Source organism: Psittacula echo (genome assembly GCF_963264785.1).
Source record: "Psittacula echo genome assembly, chromosome: Z".
In the NCBI taxonomy this organism is placed as follows: domain Eukaryota; kingdom Metazoa; phylum Chordata; class Aves; order Psittaciformes; family Psittacidae; genus Psittacula; species Psittacula echo.
This window is the reverse complement of record NC_137742.1, coordinates 54895174-54913552: the sequence shown is the minus strand read 5'-3', so window position 1 is coordinate 54913552 and position 18379 is coordinate 54895174. Positions and strand designations below refer to the sequence as shown.

General features: G+C 37.4%; 1 protein-coding gene across 1 annotated transcript in view; it reads right to left on the bottom strand.

The window, feature by feature from the left end:
• Positions 1-18379, bottom strand: part of PIGG (phosphatidylinositol glycan anchor biosynthesis class G (EMM blood group)) — a gene marked incomplete at its 5' end in the record, with an annotated part of 84880 nt that overhangs the window by 52130 nt on the left and 14371 nt on the right. The window contains 3 exons of the mRNA XM_080638097.1: positions 65-513; positions 9962-10243; positions 12948-13165. Coding sequence (XP_080494223.1) covers positions 65-513; positions 9962-10243; positions 12948-13165 — 949 coding nt within the window. The remainder of the gene's footprint in view (positions 1-64; positions 514-9961; positions 10244-12947; positions 13166-18379) is intronic.

Sequence of the window (18379 nt, the reverse complement as noted above, 5' to 3'; positions counted from 1 at the left end):
TGAAACGAAACATACATTAATTTTTAATTAAGACAGAAAGTACGACAATAAATCAGATACCCACTTTGTCAACCAGTGTCCAAAGTCTGGCCGATGAGCCCACTGGACACCTGTCTGATTCAAGGATCGAAGCAGCCGACAGCAAATAAGGATGATCCATGGACTCGCTAAGCTTATCCACTTATCTGATCCTCTACTGAATTCAGCTGAAGTGGTGGTCTTGCCCAATTTTGAATTATCTGCTGCTGGAATGTCTATGTTCTTGTACTCACAGGCTTCTCCAAAATTTTGTTTTACAGTGGTACTACGTTGAGGGTCATATTCTTTCAGAAGAAAATAGTTTCTACAAAGTTCCTGACCCAGCACCAAACAAAGTGTATTAATTAGAAAATACCAGGTTTGATGTTCCTCTTCGACAAAACTGCTTGCCCCCAAACTCAAAACATGGCCAACTGTTCCAGCCAGAATCAGCACATCAATTTCTGACCAGCTGGAACTGGACAAAACTGGATTCTGAAAAACAGAACAAAAAAGAAAAAAACAACACTGGTGAAAGTATACACAAATTTCACTTGTTTAAGCATTCACACTATGCCTACAAAAATTTCTTCTAAGAAAACAGCAACACAAGTTATTTCTATCTTGACAAATACCAAAAATTTATAAAAGAATCATTTCGGTGTAGCCTATTTAGCTAGCATTGCAACCTAATCATACCTTTTAAGGTAACGTTCTTTTTAAAGGAAAAAGCTTCTCTACAAATAATCATCACAACTTTACAGATCAAGATTCCCTACCACCCTGTGACAGCAGGTTTGAAGCAAGCTCTCTCCCCACTGCATATTTGTAGAAATTAAAGTAGAAATCCTGCAGAAATCAAACCTAAGATACAGAAAACAGGTAATTTTCTAATAGTTTCAATCTTGCTACCCTTAACTCAGTACAGTGACAGCCTTCACTACTAAAATTAACAAAAGTTACTTGCAGACAGTATGATGGCACCTTTTAACCTTGCAGAGCTCGAAACGTGTCCTTCATCATAAAATCTACTTTAAACCTTACCTATCAATTATTTATTTCACATGCTGCGCCTATCTAAACCCACAAAATACTCTAAAGCCTCCATCAGTTTGATTTTCTGTTCACAGCAGCTACTAAGAATTGCCTCATCATTACTGCCCTCGATGATACAGCTAAAAAGAGAGCATAAGGGCATGTGGAAGGTGAGAGCATCTGGTCCATCGACGCTATCAGGTAAAGGACCTTTTCAGCTCACAGGGAATACAAAGTAACAGGGAAAGCCATAAAAAGACCACACAGAAACACAAACCTGCTAAGTAAGCACTACAGGAGACCATAAAGATGACCAAAACTCTTCAGCCATTAATTGACAGGCCATTAAGAAACCACAGGCATAGCTGTGAAGAGCATAAGCCTGGACTTTGTAACAGATAAGGGGGAAATGACAGAATATGAGTATTACGGATATCTGATGATGCCTGTAGATCTATACAAACTCATAAACAAAGCTCCAGGAAAGTGTCAAAGGTGGGGGAGGAACAGGCTGGAAGCAGGCGGCAAAGTGAGAGAAGGAAGGGATAAGGAGCCAGAGTCACACATAAGCAGGTGCCATTCAATGCATTTCACTGGCTGAGCCCTGTGCCTCATCACTATGATCTATTCAGTGTTATTAAATCCTCCCTTATCTTTCTGTGAAACTCCACTCCTTGTCCCACTTGTGAGTGCTGCAAGTTCTCACTGTAACTCAGGATAAGCCTGCATGCCAGAATTTGAGAAAGAGCAAGTATAAGCAAATGCCTGCAACTGAAGCAGGATCATGGGTCACTGGACCCACACTTCCGCAGTGCCAGTGACCGCAGCACATGAAAGTTCACGTGCGTGAGACCTGAGTAGGGACCACAGGCCATAGGGACTGTATGCCTGAGGTGTCAAGCTGAGTGATCAGGGTACAAGAGAGGTCAGGGTGTCAACAACAGAAGTGACTATGGATCATCAAGCTTGTAGGGCTGCATCAGCAGCTGGAGGGCCCAAAGTGCACACCTATGTCTGAAAGGCAACATGACGCACTTCTGCCTGTTCAGCTTCTCCTCAAAGTCTTATCCAGAGGCGGGGACATGGGTGCGAGCTGAGTGCATACAGCTGGGCTCCAGCAGCAGGGCAGAACAAATGCGCCAGCTCTAGAGGGCACTGGAGCTAGCAGGGCTTTCCCAAGACGCCTTGACAAACAGGGTTACGTACTTGTGAAGCATTCTGAGAAAGAGTGTCAAAAGTCATCCTTTACCATTTTATTTTCTCAGTTTTGCCTCTACTAGAGAATGTCACAGACTATTTCAGACTGGTATTTTGAACACCTGATAAACAACTTAAAAGCCACATTTAAACTACTGCATGCCATTTTTTCTACAGAACAAGGATCTCCGAACCTACTTTCATGTATTTCTTTAACTGCACACTCCAAGTGCATCATCCTCCTACATTTGACCTTATGAACAAGCTTTAAAGGACAGCCTTGAATATTCATAGAGATATATCTCATAGAGAACGTACTCACATTCAAAGATGCACAGTGTATTGTGATTCCTGAACTGTTCAAATAATTTGTTAGAAGAATACAGAAACTCACTAATCTTAGAGCAGGTACAAGAAAGTGGCTGTTAACAGTACAAGTATCTGAGTATCTTAGATGCCAGTCTCACTTATGTTTAAGATTTACTGACAGCAGTATATGTATTTTTGATCAATAAGCAAAACTACATAACATGGAGAGAACAACAAACACACTTGATACAAGAAGGTAAGACTATCTCGAATTTTGCTTTGAGGAAAACAAATTTTGCAAAAATCAAGATTTTAAAGATGTGAAAGAATGCAGAAGGTATAGTTAAAGTTATCAAGTATTCACATCCCCTCCCTTTCTTGTGTTGTTAGAGAAATAAAATCATAGAACCATAGACCTTAAGATCATGTAGTTCCAGCCCCCCTGCCATGGGCAGGGATGCCTCACACTCAACCAGGTTGCTCCCAGCCCCATCCAACCTGGCCTTGAACACTGATAGGGATGGGGAAGCCACAGCTTCTCTGGGCAACCTGTGCCAGTGCCTCACCAACCTCATAGTAAAGAATTTCTTCATTATAGTCAACCTGAAGAATCTCACGTTTAAATCTGAATCTGTTGCCCTTGTCCTATCACTGCAGTCCTTGATGAAGAGAAATATATTACAAAGTCGCTTAGCTTAAAAAAAAAAAGAAAGAAAAAAAAAAAAACCAGAAAAAAAAAAAAACCAAACCAAAAACCACTTAAAAAACCCCGCAAAACAACCCACCCCACAAACAAAAAAAAAGAACTCCCCATGAGGCTACAGACAACAGTTGGGGGGGATGAGGGGAACACTATAAATTTAGCACAAGAACATTCATAATCCTAAAAACTGCCCAGACACAATCTAAATTTACTAGCATTTGGTTTCTTTGGTGCTCTGAAGACCACTCCTTTTTGTTTAGTAGTCTACTCTGAAAAATTAAATATCATAAGCTGGTATTTGGAACAAAAGGACAAGGTAGCCCGTGCAAAGACCAAAGTCCATGAAATTCACAAAGCTGAGACAAAATCAGTACAAATTTAAACTCCAATAATTTCATCATGCTGACCTTAAAGATCTTGGCTAACTAAATAATGAGTGAGCACGAAAGCACCATCTGTTTGCACAGACAAAGGAATCAGAGATCCTCAACAAATGAGAACGAACCAGTCTTCAATACAATTCATTTGTCTTCTTTGTAAGACAACATAAAATCCATGTAAGTATTGCTCTCGTGTTTGGTTGCTGTTAGAACTGATAGGAAAACTGAAAAAGTGATGTATTATCAATAGCGAACATGTAAAAGTCTCAATAAAGTGATGGTATTAGCGTGAATGTCCCAGTGTCAGACAGAAATCCGTATTTCTTGCCTGCTTATCTGACTGTCAAAACTCCAGAAGAGAGGAAAAAAAAAAAAAAAAAACCCAACTCAAACACATTACTACTATATTCCCAAAGGATTAAAGTCCAGGGGCATCTATTGATAAACCACGTTTCAGATCAGAGTTGGCCACATGCAAAATGAAAACTTATCCTGCAAATTATAATCTCCTGAGCCTTAATGATCTAAGAATACTGAAAACAACTTCATAAAATTTTTTCTAAATGCATTGGTAATCCTTCATGTATGTACTGTGCCTTATTAGGAATGCCATCATTATAGGCTTTTTTATAGCCTGACCTCAGATGGCTTATACTAAATTTTTTAGATCTCATTTACAGGCACAGAAATGTAGGTCCTACTCTGATAGTTGCAGCTCTGTCTTCCTAGCTGCTGAACAGCTCCAACCCTCAAGAACTCAGCAGGCACTCCAGATACCCAAAGACTCATATGACTCGCACCAGTACCCTTGGCACCCAAACTTAATACAGAATCTTTGGTTTAGAAATTTATAAATGCCAGACTTTCAACTTAAGCCTACTGTCTCCCAAGCCTAGGTAGCTTTATCATTCGATGTATCAGCATTAGTAACTAAGTAATACAGAAGTAGACCTCTTTGCCCTATCCTTGAACATACCTTGCTAGTTTGCAGAAGTGCCAGAACATAAGCAATGGAATACATGCATCTCTGCCTATGAAAATTTCATTTTCTTCAATTTGAAATAAAACCTCCCGTAGTCTATCATCTTGGTCCAATTCCACTGATGTGGCTTCTGTAAGGCTGAGACTAAAGCTTTTTCACAAATATTAACCATCCAAAGTTAATGCCTGAGCAATTTTTCAATCACTTTCAGAAGAGAAACAATTTATTTTTCATGCTTACCATCACCTACAATTTACATACTTATCATTCTGTTCCCTTCTGATAATTTGAACTCTCTGCACCTTCTTGATTCCCAGTGATTGCAACTTTCCTATGACAGAGTAATACAGACCACACTCTTTCCTATACTTTTTCCCCAAGTAAAAAAAAAAAAAGTGGGAAAAAAAAAAAAGTACCATTGCATAAAAATGTTTCATTGTTCCATTCAGCAATAATACCACACAGAGGAGGAAAAACAAAAATATTTTTAAATTAACAGGGTGTTTTCAAATAAACAGAACAATATTTTGTTTACATAATAAAACAAACACTACAATTCTGCATAATGAAAATTCTCAAAAGCTGTATTTGACAAGCATTAACTTTTATGTTCCATAAAACTATCAGTTTTATTTCTATCAGAAATAGGAAAAAATACTATTACTAGTAGTAAATATCATACTTAAAGTCAACTACCAAGCAATTACAATGAAACCATTAACCATGAAGTCAGAATTTTTGTCAATTTTCTGTAATTCATAAAGGGCTGCAGGACTATTTAAAGCCTGAAGTGTCATTAAAAGAAGGGACTGGTGCTGCTAGAAATATAGTAATCAGAAACTATAAATAACAGTCAGGAAGCAGATGCTAACACTGCCTGTACTGGTCTTCAGAAAATTCATGAACTTGGTAATCAGTTTCTATATTCAGCCATAGTGGAAAGAAAGCATTACAAATGAGAAGCACTTCAGAGAAATCTTTAGATGTGAACGGAAACAATTTGTAGAAAAAAAAGCTCTGAAGCCATTAACAGGAGAGCTTATCTTAATTACTTTTAAAATACCTACATTTTATCATATAGCATGAGCTTAGAAAATGCTTTTAGCTTTTTTAACTAGCAAAACCCTGAACCAGGATTCTACTCCTGCCATCAGAAAAGAAGGAATTCACAGCTCTTTCAGAAGCAGAGACCATATGCAGATTTGCACTGCAGAGATGCACAGGTCACAGACACTTAGATTCAGAAATATAAGTAATAATCCTAACTCACATAGAAGGCCCTTCAAGGTCAAGACACAACATATACAGACAACCAGTTTCTTCTCCAGAGTCTAGGTATTCTATTGGAAAAAAGAACAGAAGGTGGTATATGAATATTTGTGAATTGCAGTGGTTTTGCCCAAGTTACCCGTAAATAATGTCTCGCATCCACACTGAAAGCAACATCAGATTATCCACTGCTCCTTCTGCATCCTCCAGACTCTTTGTATAGGCAGCCATCTGCAAAAAAATCACCATACCGTTCTGCAACAACCCTGAGACTGATAAAAATGTAAATGAAACTTAGGTCACTGCTTTTACACATATCTGGAGCGGAGGTACTTACTAACTAAACCTACAAAATATATTGCGCTTTCTTGAAACTTCAGCAGAGACAGCAGCGCCCATCTAACTTATGAGAGGAGATATATATCCAGCAATCAAGTCACTTATGGAATAGAACTGAAGATGGGATGACAAAAATGGATTTCTATAGGTCTAGATACAAAGCCATGTCTGCTTCAACCAGAATTACTATTGCCTATACTTCATAAAACATACTTTAGCTTCCCACATCTTCACGTATGTCTCGGGTAGCAATATGATCACCGACAGACCTGCAGTGGAGAATCCAGTATTTTTTATTTCTATTTGCCCCAGCCTTGTAAAAACAAACACACAACCCTCCTGAAATCAGTGCTGAAAAGCTTCTCATTCACTTATTATGAACTTGAAGCAAATAATCTCTTCATCTGCTGGTATGTCCTGAGGTCCCAGCTGGGTAAAACTCCAGAAAACGTATGCATCAATTTCAGATATTCCCCCACCTTTCTAGTTCCAATAGGAAGTGCCTGAATTAATAACCGTTCTGTTACAGCCAAATGGATATATTTTAAAAGGTGATGTGAAAATAAGCATCTTCACATTCAAGACACACTAACTAATCCCTATCCTAATATTACAGAAGTGTAATTGCTAGTAATGCCAAATCTCACTTGTGAATAAAAGGGGTTGTTTTCCCCATTTCTTGAATTCCAGGTGGTCTACTCATTGGTACCAATAAGGAAAAGTAGACAAGTTGCTGCTGAAACATTCTTCTTCAAGTAAGAAGGGATTGTATCTAAACCCCCAACATCAAGCAGCTAGAAAGCTCCAGCTGCAGTGGTCCCTCAGATGCAGAATGAAGGATGCCGGAGGCAAAGATACAAAACCGTATAAAGTATCCTGGATATAATTTCTAATCAGTTTGTCTGGTTTTGCTCAGCTTGCCCTCACAGGCAGACAAGGCTGGGGTGGGGAAGGAAGAAAACTGAAATCAAAGATAGAGACTTTTCACACATACTCCTGGCCATGCTCCCTATGCATAACTGATGAGGAGAAACCATCAGAAATGGCCAACAGATTATGGGTATGTAAATAGCACTTTCTCCTCTAAAGTTCCTCAGAAAGATTCATTCTGGAAGCAGAACAGCATAGGTTGTATGGGTGATTCCTTGTATGTGTACATTGAGGAATTATTTGCCTCCATCAGGGAGCCAGCAATTAACTCCTTTCATACGAAAAGCCTCTCTACTGAATTCAAGTTTTGAATTCCAGAAGACATTTTTCAATTGCTGCTGTGATTACTGACAGAGCTGCTGTATTAGCAATATATAAGCCACCTACAGGAAGTTGTTCACACCAGCAGCTGTCTCTCACCAAGAATGAAAACATGCCAAGAACAGATGGGAATGAAACCCTAAGACTAAGATTAAACTAAAAAGGCAGACCTCGTACCTGTCAACCAATAGCCTATTCTAAACTTGGTAATAGCCAAGGAACAGCAGTATTTTCCCAGATTCCAGTCTTTGACCTAGCAGGAAAGCATTCTTCCTGGGTCACATAAGGTTACTTTAAAGTTAGTCCTACGGCAGTGGGTGTCACAAGGAATTATCTATGGGTTAATAAATGTTTGGAAACAGCAGAAGTGAACTGAGTCCATTTAAAGACCAACACACAACAAAGTACCAACAGTGTTAATACACTGTAGAGCTAGTCATCTCATTCAACAGATTTCTCCATTCACATTAATTTTACCTTCTTCTTTTATCTGCCATATAAAAAAACCAACCACAAGCATCACTAGCTCTGGCAGCAAAACCTTAACATTACTTTGACACAAAAATTTTCAGTACCAAAAGCAAACTGTGATTTACGCTTACAAAGACCGTTCCGTTAGCAGTTATACCTGAGCTGAAACTTCCTTCCCTCATTTAACTGAGCAGACGTTGTTAGCTGACTTGTTCCTCTATTTTAGTCTGCCTAAATACCTGCATTCAGCTCTGGAGCTGAACGTAAGAAGGACGTGGACCTTTTGGAGGCCATGAAGATGCTCAGAGGGTTGGAGCACCTCTCCTATGAAGACATGCTGAGAGAGCTGCGACTGTTCAGCCTAGAGAAGAAAGGCTTCAGGAAAGCCTTAGAGCAGCTTCCAGCACTTAAAGGGGCCTACAGGAAAGCTGGAGAGGGACTTTTTACAAGGGCATGTAGTGATAGTACAGAGGATAATGGTTTTAAACTGAGAGAGGGAAGATTCAGATCAGATATTAGGAAGAAGTTCTTCACTATGAGGGTGGTGAGGCACTGGCACAGGTTGCCCAGAGAAGTTGTGGCTGCCCCATCCTTGACAGTGTTCAAGGCCAGGTTGAACGGGGCTTTCAGGAACCTGGCCTAGTGGAAAGTGTCGCTGCCCATGGCTGGGGGTTGGAACTGGATGAGCTTTAAGGTCCCTTCCAACCCAAACCATTCTATGGTTCTGTGATTCTAAATGATCAACAGACACACCTAAATCTTACATGGTCAATAAATAAAAACATAGGAATGAAATACCATGTTGTATCAACAACTCCCTTTTTAATAGTTTTCAATACACTGAAACAACCTGCACTGAGTGCAGTAATAATCTCCACTCAGAGAATTATATGAATATATTATAATATTATAATATAATATAATATAATATAATATAATATAATATAATATAATATATAATAATAATATTATAATACAGCAGTTATTAGATGTTTCTTGAAGTCAGAAAGTTTGCTTTTTAGCTAGAAGAAATGTCATCACTAAAGCAATGCACTTTCCACACATTGTCATACACTAAAAAAAGAGATACAAAATCCCAAAAGTGATTCAAAGAAACCCAGATTGACAAAGGACTGTACTGCACAGAGGCTATAGCACTGAATAGAGCGCTATGAGCATTAAACTTGCTGAATTTCATATACCTTTGAAAGATACAACTAACAAGCATCAGAAAAAAAACAGAGACTGATTTTATGGTATGACTGACAGTTCTTAGCATACTAAGTTTAACAATGAAAGAAGACAGTGCAAATTCTATTTCCTTGATATTACCTGAATACTACTCAATACAACAATAAAACTCATCAACCTATTTTACAGATGGTAACTACTCACACAACTGAGAATATTTCTGAGCATTCCAAAGATTGTAACAAGCTCAATTTCATAAACTTAAAAAACTTCAAAAGTTAACTTAAAAAGTAGAAGAGCCGGATTAATTTTGCTTCCTCTGTTACAGTTTCAAAACTATTTTTGAAAAAGCATTAAGAGTACAAATATAAGAAACGGTACTGGCAAAGTGTTTTCTTATTAGTCTTAGAGGACTAATGTATGTGGTATTTGGGAAGGACAGATCATCACCACTGCATGTTGTTGCAAAATATCATACATCTACTTTAATTGCGATTGTGAAATATCACTGTGTAACAGCATAAAATTCTCACACAGCATAACTGTTTCTGATCTCATAAAATTAACTGCAAATAATTTATGCTAATTAGAACACTTCTTTAAGTAATGTGAAAATAAGCATTCTGTGATCTTCTTTATAGAAATCAGTATCATGCCACAGTGAACACAACATCTTTCAATTACAAGTTTTAATTATTCAAGTTACATTACAAATAATAATTTAAGTACACACAAAGAAAACCTTCATAAAACTTTATCTGGAAGTATGCCATAATGAGCAAAACATTCTGAACAGTAATTAATGAATGCTCTCACCTTCACTGGAAGTCTGGAATTATCAAACATCTTTGCAATGGCAGACAAAACACCACACATGAGTGCAGATATCAGCATCATCACTCCAACTGCTGTGAACCAGGACATACTGCAGAAATAGCATAAACTTTCCGCTGATGTGCATACGATGACGTGAACTGCACAAAGCATCAGACACACTAAGTAAAACAGCAACGAGAAGAGTGGAGGGGAAAGCGGCACTTCAAATTCTGCCCTGCTGCTCAGGGCTTTTGGAATGCTAAGCAAAAGCAGCAGCAGAACCTAGAATAAAATAGAGAATTAAAACTTAGAGAATCTGAGTTAACTAAAACATAGAGTGAGAATTCACACACACACACACACAGAGAGACAGAAAAATCATACTGTTGTGATTCTTCTAATACCATGTCATTCTGCTAATATACACACTTCATAAAAAAATCTGTGAAGAACTATACTGGATTTTTTTATCCCCAGTAAAGTATTACATATAAATGGAAGAATTAAAGATTGTGTTTCCATTTATTAAGGGCTTGGACACACAAGTTAGCAGAGTTCAATAAATTACTGTGCCCCTCCTTATCTGTGGTAACTGATCACATGCATGATTTTCATTCCCTGCAAAAGTAGAAGGTTTAATACCAATATCAAAATAGTTCCTAAGTGAACAAATTTGACCTATTATTTGTCACCTATAAATGCCTAAAGCTACATACACACACTGCCAAAGGCCATTTATCTCATAATGTGAGAGATACACATACACAGAGCTACTGAGAGTTACTTTCCCAGACCAGGGAAAGTTCTTATACTATCACACAAGTGTATGTTGTATTTCAAGCTTATTAATTCTCCTGTTATTAACTTTTTTCACCTCTCCTCATCTTCATTTGATTGACTGGTTTTACATTCGCTTTGCCCTAACCTGCACACAGATCAGGAAGAATTCAAAGTTTCCTCTCAAGTAACGGTAGCAGTAGAGATGAATAATATAATGAATAATTTCTGCTACCCACGTACAAACCTTTACAAGTAAAGGGAAAATTCAACCACATGCTAAAATGCTTTGCAAGGGGCACAGGTGGAGCTAGGACTAGATTAAGTTCAATCAGCTTGAGCTAGAGCAAAATGAAAACAAATCAAGATAAAAACTATGTCAGACCATTGACAACCTGTGATTTTCAGTATCACTTGGAAGACCTCTGCCTAAACTTCTTCCCATAATACAGAGAGGTAAAGTAGACCAAAAAAAATTCAAAGCAGTGCCGCAGTCTTCCTTCTTCTTCATATTCTACTTCATACAGTTCATTTGGTTATGAAAATATAAGTCATCATAGCATCAAACTGGCTTAGGTCTTAAACCTTTAACACAACACTTAAAACATAGAAAGCATACATGATAAGAAAATGCTTAAATTGTAGTTATCTACAAACCTAGATTTAGCTCTTTTGAGCAAATGCTCTGTTATCAGTTCATGTCCTAGAGGTATTATCCTCATCTGAAATGCAGGATAAATTACATTTATAGAATGGTGTAGTTTGAAGTCACCTGTGAGATTCCCTACCCTTATTAATTCAGTAAAGGCTGGAAAATACATATCAAGACAAAAAGATTTTGGAAAGCAAGTCAGTTTCTGGAGCATTGCACTGGAGGAAGGAAGACATTGCCACAGTTTTGCACCAAGTCTTACAGTGATGCTGAGCAAGCTCTTCTCAATGAAAATTTCCATGGTTAGTAGCTGCACATTTCTTTTGATGAAGTCTCATTGAGTAAAATACCTGGTATCTGTTTTGTAGAAGCAGTAAACACCTACAACTGCACTCCAGGAAAGAAAAAAAAATTAAACCAATGTTTCAGGTCCAAAGTTAACAGTCAAGATCTTGAATGTATAGGTTCCCAAAGCAAAGGAACAAACTATAGGCACTTAAGCTTTACACTGAGGTTTGTATACCTCTGCAGAGTGGGAACTGAACCTACCATCCATTTTCTAAGGGCACTGTGGAACTAATTCCTGTGAAGTGGTTAGCAGTGTGATAAACCCCACTGAGCAGTCTACCAGAAAACCATTTCAGACATAATCTGTAAACAGAACAGTGCATACAGAAAGCATAAAGCCTTGCCAGGACAAAAGAGACTCAAATACTGAATAGCTGTTTATGTACTATTATTTGTTCCAGGCACTGAAGAGGACCAGTGCTACAGCAATTAAACAGTCTTGAACAGCAGTACACACACGCAATTACTAAATTAAGCTTAGAGTAGGTATTTCCATGGAACAATGGAACAGTGCTTATCCTTACAAACGTTGAAACTCTGAAAGTTCAGTGCAAGCTCTGATACATATAAGTTCAGTGTCCATGCCTGTTTTCCCTTAAGCATGATTCTCAAAAGATTTCCACAAAGCGTATTTCTAGCATTTGAGATTCGACCAAATTATCAACTGCAGACAACCACTTAAAATTCCAGACATGTGATATCTTATCTTTATTCTTACATGAGATACGAAGTGGTAATCCAGCACCTTACAGCAAGTATTTATTTCTGGGCTCTACACCTATCAGTCCAAAGAACAACTCTGAGAATTGTGAAAATTGACCATACAAGGTATTGTTTGTTCTCAGCAGCTATGCCCACTATTAGATAAACAGGAACAGGTAGGAACTTACTTGCCAGATGTTGGGGGGTTTTTTTAATACAATAAGGCTACTCAAAATGTAGAAGGCTAACTGATGTGACAAAGTTTAAGTCGTAGCACATATGTGTACTTACTATAACTAAGTAGCTTCTATCAAAAGCTTTCTTGAATCATTTTAGAGACCAAGTCATACAAGAATATTAACCTCATCCAACCAGAAAGTGAGCCAACTTTAAGAGTTCATACTCAGTAATTCTAAAGACCAATAGAAGGATACACAAAATAGTCAAAACCAAGAAACTTTTACATTTGTGCACTTAGCTTTTTCACAGAAATATATATTTTCCTACCTCTATAATGATCACAATCCCAACAATCATCGAATACATGTCATATTGTGCCACTTGTTTGCTTAGTGAAGAACTCAGAGTCTTCAGGGCCTCCAAATATTGCTTCAGGACTTTTTTGCCAAGATTTAAGAGTATTTCTGAATTATTCCCCTCTAAATACAGTTTGATCCAATTAGCATGGGACTTCTCTGCTATCTTAAAATGTTCATATCCAGGATCTAAGGAGAAGGGGGGAAAAAAAAAAAAAGAAAACAGAAAAAAAAAAAAAGATAAGAGGATCCACAAACAAAGGCAGATTAATTAGAGATGTGGTATTTTGTTTTGTATAGTATACTAAAAGAAATTGCTATTGGGATTGAAACATTTTTCACACCTAGAATGTTACATTATCTTTCTGCAGCAAGACCGTTCCTCAGAATAAAAGCAATTAATCTCTAACCTGATAAAATGTCAAGACTTCTAAAAGTGACAAATTTATTAAAACACCCATTTACTCTTGCAAAAGGTTTCCAGGACAAACTTACTCAAATACTTTAAATCCTGAAGAAAAAAAAAAACAAAAGGTAATATTTTCCACTGGAGCCACTCCTATCCAGGCCAAATTGTACAAGCCAAATGGGAAATGATCAAATAGGTGATCTCAGGATAAAACACCAAAGAACATACCCATCGTATTAGGGACCTTGATTTTGCCACAAAACGAGGGAGAGTCTGTTGCTAACATGAAGTTAAACACATGGGATGTAAGATTCTGAAGCAGTAATAGAAAGGTAACAGCTGAAGTGCACAGTTTGGCTTCAGGCATCTGGACTATGAAGCTGGTGCAAAGCAATCCTCAGCCATGAAACTTAGTAATTATGCCATACTGTAAGTATGGCCCACAGTCTAACTTTATTAAAAAAGAGAAAACCTGATGGCTGCCACCAAACCATGAAAGCAAAACCCTTGGGGTGGAAAGTGATTTCATAGTGACCTATCTAAAAAAAAAACTTGACCTGAAGAAAAACAAAGAAATCAACCAAATAAGAAAACAAAACAAAACAAAAAATAAACAAAACCCAAACAATAAATTAAGAAACCCTCAGGAGGAAAAAAAAAAAAAAAAAAAAAAAAGAGGGGAAAAAACCCTCCAGGCCACATATCTGTTGTCTATACCTAGGTAATATTTTCTTTAGAAATGCAGTTTTAATTAAGTCTTCTGATACAGATATGTGTAAATGGATTGCAGCTGAACACTCACAACACACACCAAGACTTTGATCTGTTTTCAGAATCACAGATGAGGACATGACTAGCCCTACAGTATGTCCCTGAAGGAAATAATTTTAAATTAACCATTGAATGCTAAGCGTTCAGGTTTCAATGCAAGTATGCTTTTTAATATAGGTACAGAGACGCTATAGTTTCTTTTCTTTCTCATACTGTTGAAACATGTCTGCATTACTCTTTTCTCTCTAAATGTATTTTAAAAGCTTGACTGAGGACAACAGGAAAGAAGCAAACAGCCAAATCCTACATTATATAAGTCCTTCCCAAGTACAACAGTAGTAGCTTTTTTCCTGTTCACACATGCCAAAGGGTAGGCATGGACAGATACTGATTTGAACCAATTCAAAGGACACATGAAAGTACTCTGCCACTTTGTTCTCCCACCAACTAACGCTGATTTTCATCATCAACTTTCCCATCACGAAACATTTAGACAAAAAGCTGCAGCACAAAAAGCTGAGTCTCAATAGACTGCGTACTTCTCAAAAAGATATATTCAGCAGTGACATTAACCAGATTCTGCAGGTGAAAACAGAAGAGCATTGCTTTGTTCACATATTAAAAAAAAATTTGTAGAGTGCTCACTACAAGCATAAAGGTTAAAAAAAATTAAAACCATTTCTGCCAGAATTATTACTCTGTATCCTACGTGCACCTGAAGAGTATTCTATTCACTTCATGTCAGTTTAATTTCAAGATTTTTTTTTTTTAAATAGAACAATTAGGTTAGTTTCTATGTATTACTCTAAATGTGAAAAATGGTGTTGTTCCTGAAAGCACTTAAAACATGTTTCCTCTCTCACTTTATAAGGGCATCACCCCATAGTCCAACATGCCATACAGTATTTAAAATATTGGTCATTTGTGTATAGTATGCAATCAGATTCATTCAGTATGCATTTAGTCAACACCATGAAGAAAACATGAGCATAACCTTCAGAAACTTGTATCTCACTGGACATTATGCTATGTGTGAACATTCACATACATCTTCATTATTTGCAATAAATATATGCTTAGTTTCACTTCACTTTAATAACCCTTGCTATTTCCCTGCAATTTCACTTGAAAGCTAATGAGAACTTAAGGGAAAAAAAGGACAATCTGGAAATTGCAGATTTAGATAGATATCATCTTCCCATCCTGCAACCCTTACTTTCTTAACTAAAAGGAGGGCAACACATTTGCTGTGTAGTTTCAGATGACAAGGGTTAAAGCAATGACGGAAGTAAGGTTTGGTGTCAAAAGAACTTAAGTTACAGTTAAATTTTTACTCCTGGTAGATCAACAGTATATCAGACTTGGGAAAAAAATACCATGTTTTTTGCTAAGGCTTTTCAGCAAAAGTGCATTCTCAAACCCAGAAATTTTAGATTTTATTTCAAGTGAATGAAGATGAATGAAGTATTTCTACTCACGATTCTAGTGCAGTTACAAAAGAACTGTGCTTACTATTTGTAAGTCTCTTATCATTGCAAGACAATTTGTGATCTACTGAATTCAAAGTTAGAATTTTAGAAAGTAATGTTTAACTGAATGTCCAGTTTAGTCTCCCAAGTCATCTCAAAGCATGCTGATTCTGCGACGTAAGAGGCTTGCGGGTATCTGCTAAAATGTACAATTCAGCCAGCAGCAAACACTTGTATACCAAGATAGTTGTCAGTGTTCATGGGGCCTTTCACTGTCCTACAGTAGCTCTTCGAACAGTGAATTCCACAGAAAGTTCCTCTTCCAGTGTATTTGAAGTGAGATAAATATTCATACTTTCGATGAAATCCAGAAATCTAGACAGGATCCTCTAAAATGGCTTTAAACAAATGGACCTGAAGATTTGAAATGACACTATTCAAATTGAGATTTGAGTTGACACTATTTCATTAAACAGAACATTGAAATGAGTTCAAGTTACATTTTGAAATCTAAATAAATACTCTCCAGATATTCTGCTCCTGTTCTGCTCCCTCTTCATGCTCAGTTTACCTCTTTGTTCCTTTTAACATTTTTATTTCATTCTCATCTCCCTTAGCAGTTCAGAGAATCATGGAAAGATTTGGGCTGGAAGGGACCTTAAAGATCACCTAGTTGCAACCCCCTGCTGTGGGCAGACACCTTCCACTAGACCAGGTTGGTCAAAGCTCCATCCAACCTACCTTGAAAGCAACCTTAAACCAACCTCTTCCCATAAAACTGTCCATTAGACCCATACTGTTCATGTTAAGAAAGAGGGCTGCTTTAGTCAAATCCACATTTATATCTTTGAGATACATTGAGCAAATGATTTAAAGATCCTACAGAAAGGAATAAAGGACCATGACTACCAAATTTCCTTTGAGAGCTCCAATGATAATCTGTTCAACGGTACATTTGTTTGCAGTAACTATAAAATGAGACTGGTCATAGACTCTGTTGAAGAAGTATTCAGGTATCTGGTGAGTAACATTTGCGAGTCATTTCTGCATGGGATATTCACAAGATAAACTTGGAGCAAAATCCAAAGCAAGCTTGCTAGTTATACGATTCCCAAAGCACTGGCAATGGTTTACTTGCATAGTATTTCACTAGCAATTTCTGCTTCAGCAGTGTTATCGCAAGCAAATGGCTCTGCCTCTCAAGCATCTGTTTGGTAACAGTTTCACTTAGTTCCACTCACAGGAATCGTTTTAAAAGAAAGTTATACTTGTAAGAAAAGAATGGATAACATACAAGTGATTCCTCTAGTTTCAATATATAAATCTTCCAGTAAGAATCAATTTATTTCAATCAACACATGCATCTAATACAAGTTCAGGATTAGTTCCAAATTGAAAAGAAGAGATTCATTCTAATAACAACATCCAACTACCCCTCAAGCGTGACTCTTCATTCCACTATGAAGTGCCTTTCAAAGAAATAATCCTGTAACAATCCTGCTTCATCATTCAGGTGCATGTTCAGAAGTTCAGAACAAGGGAATCACTACTACCTACAGCTGCCTACCTTACACTGAGATATTAACTCTCTCCGAGTTTCTAGATACGTCCCCATTCAGCTTCTTCATTTCTGTCAGCTGTTTTTATCCTCCTTTTCAAATTTTTTTAGCTGCATGTGTCCATCTCTATCAAAAGAAAAGCTAATGCCTCACATTAGCATTTATTAGTATGTTTCAAAAAATCATTCTCAAGATAATGAGGCCTTTAGTAGAGCTTCAAGTTTCTCATTCAAAATTTACTTAAAAATAGGTTTAACCATGAAGATTCCTCTGTATCTCAAAATCCCATGAAATGCTGCATGAGCTCTTGGTTTGAAAATGCATGTTTGCATGAACAAACACTGAGGGGAGAGGAGAGAAGTTACTGATCTGCCTCCATTCTGCTCTTTATTAAATAGATACACTGAAAGCACACTTGAACAATACAGAATTTTTATGTACTGTTCTGGTTTGTACTTAACATTGGAGTGGCTGAATCAAGAGCACTCTATGTCTTCTTCATAAAACAGCATGTAAAGGTCATTCTGCCATTCCAGCTGACTGTGATTCATCTTAATCAACATCCAACTTCATCTTTTTCCATTTAAAAGGGAATGAACATTGCTCCAAGAATGAATGTATACATTATGCTATAGCTTACAATGGGTGATTTTTTTCTTATCATGATTCAGTCATCATATTCAAGGTATTGATAGCTGGTGCCCTATCTCTGTGCTGCAAATTACAATAGCCTCTGCAGGAATCCCATGTTTTCCCCTTCAGCAGAACCTACTCTTTTTGTGCTGAAGAGTTGAAAAACAATAACAACTAGGAAAAAAAAAATAAAAAATGCAGCAACAAAGTTTAGGCTACCCCTGCAAGTATGTCTCACTTTAAAATGAGGCTCCAGTCATAGGCATTTCTCTTAGCATTTATCATTTATGCTATGATCCATCAGTTGTTAGTAGCCAAGAACCAGCATTGGAAAGCTTGAACCTGCAGCAGCAAATGTGAGTGAGATGTCTAACTAGGTTATCTTCTGGAGTTTCTTTCCCTTAAAGAAAGTGGCAGACACCTCGTCTGTGGAAGAGATGGTCTGGCCCAAGACTTGTCAGCACAACTCTAAAGAGTGTCCCGATGGTGCACAAATAAAACCCAAATGCTCAGAGCAGGATATGCTAATGCAGCTTGCTCAGAGCTGTGTCCAGTCAGGTCT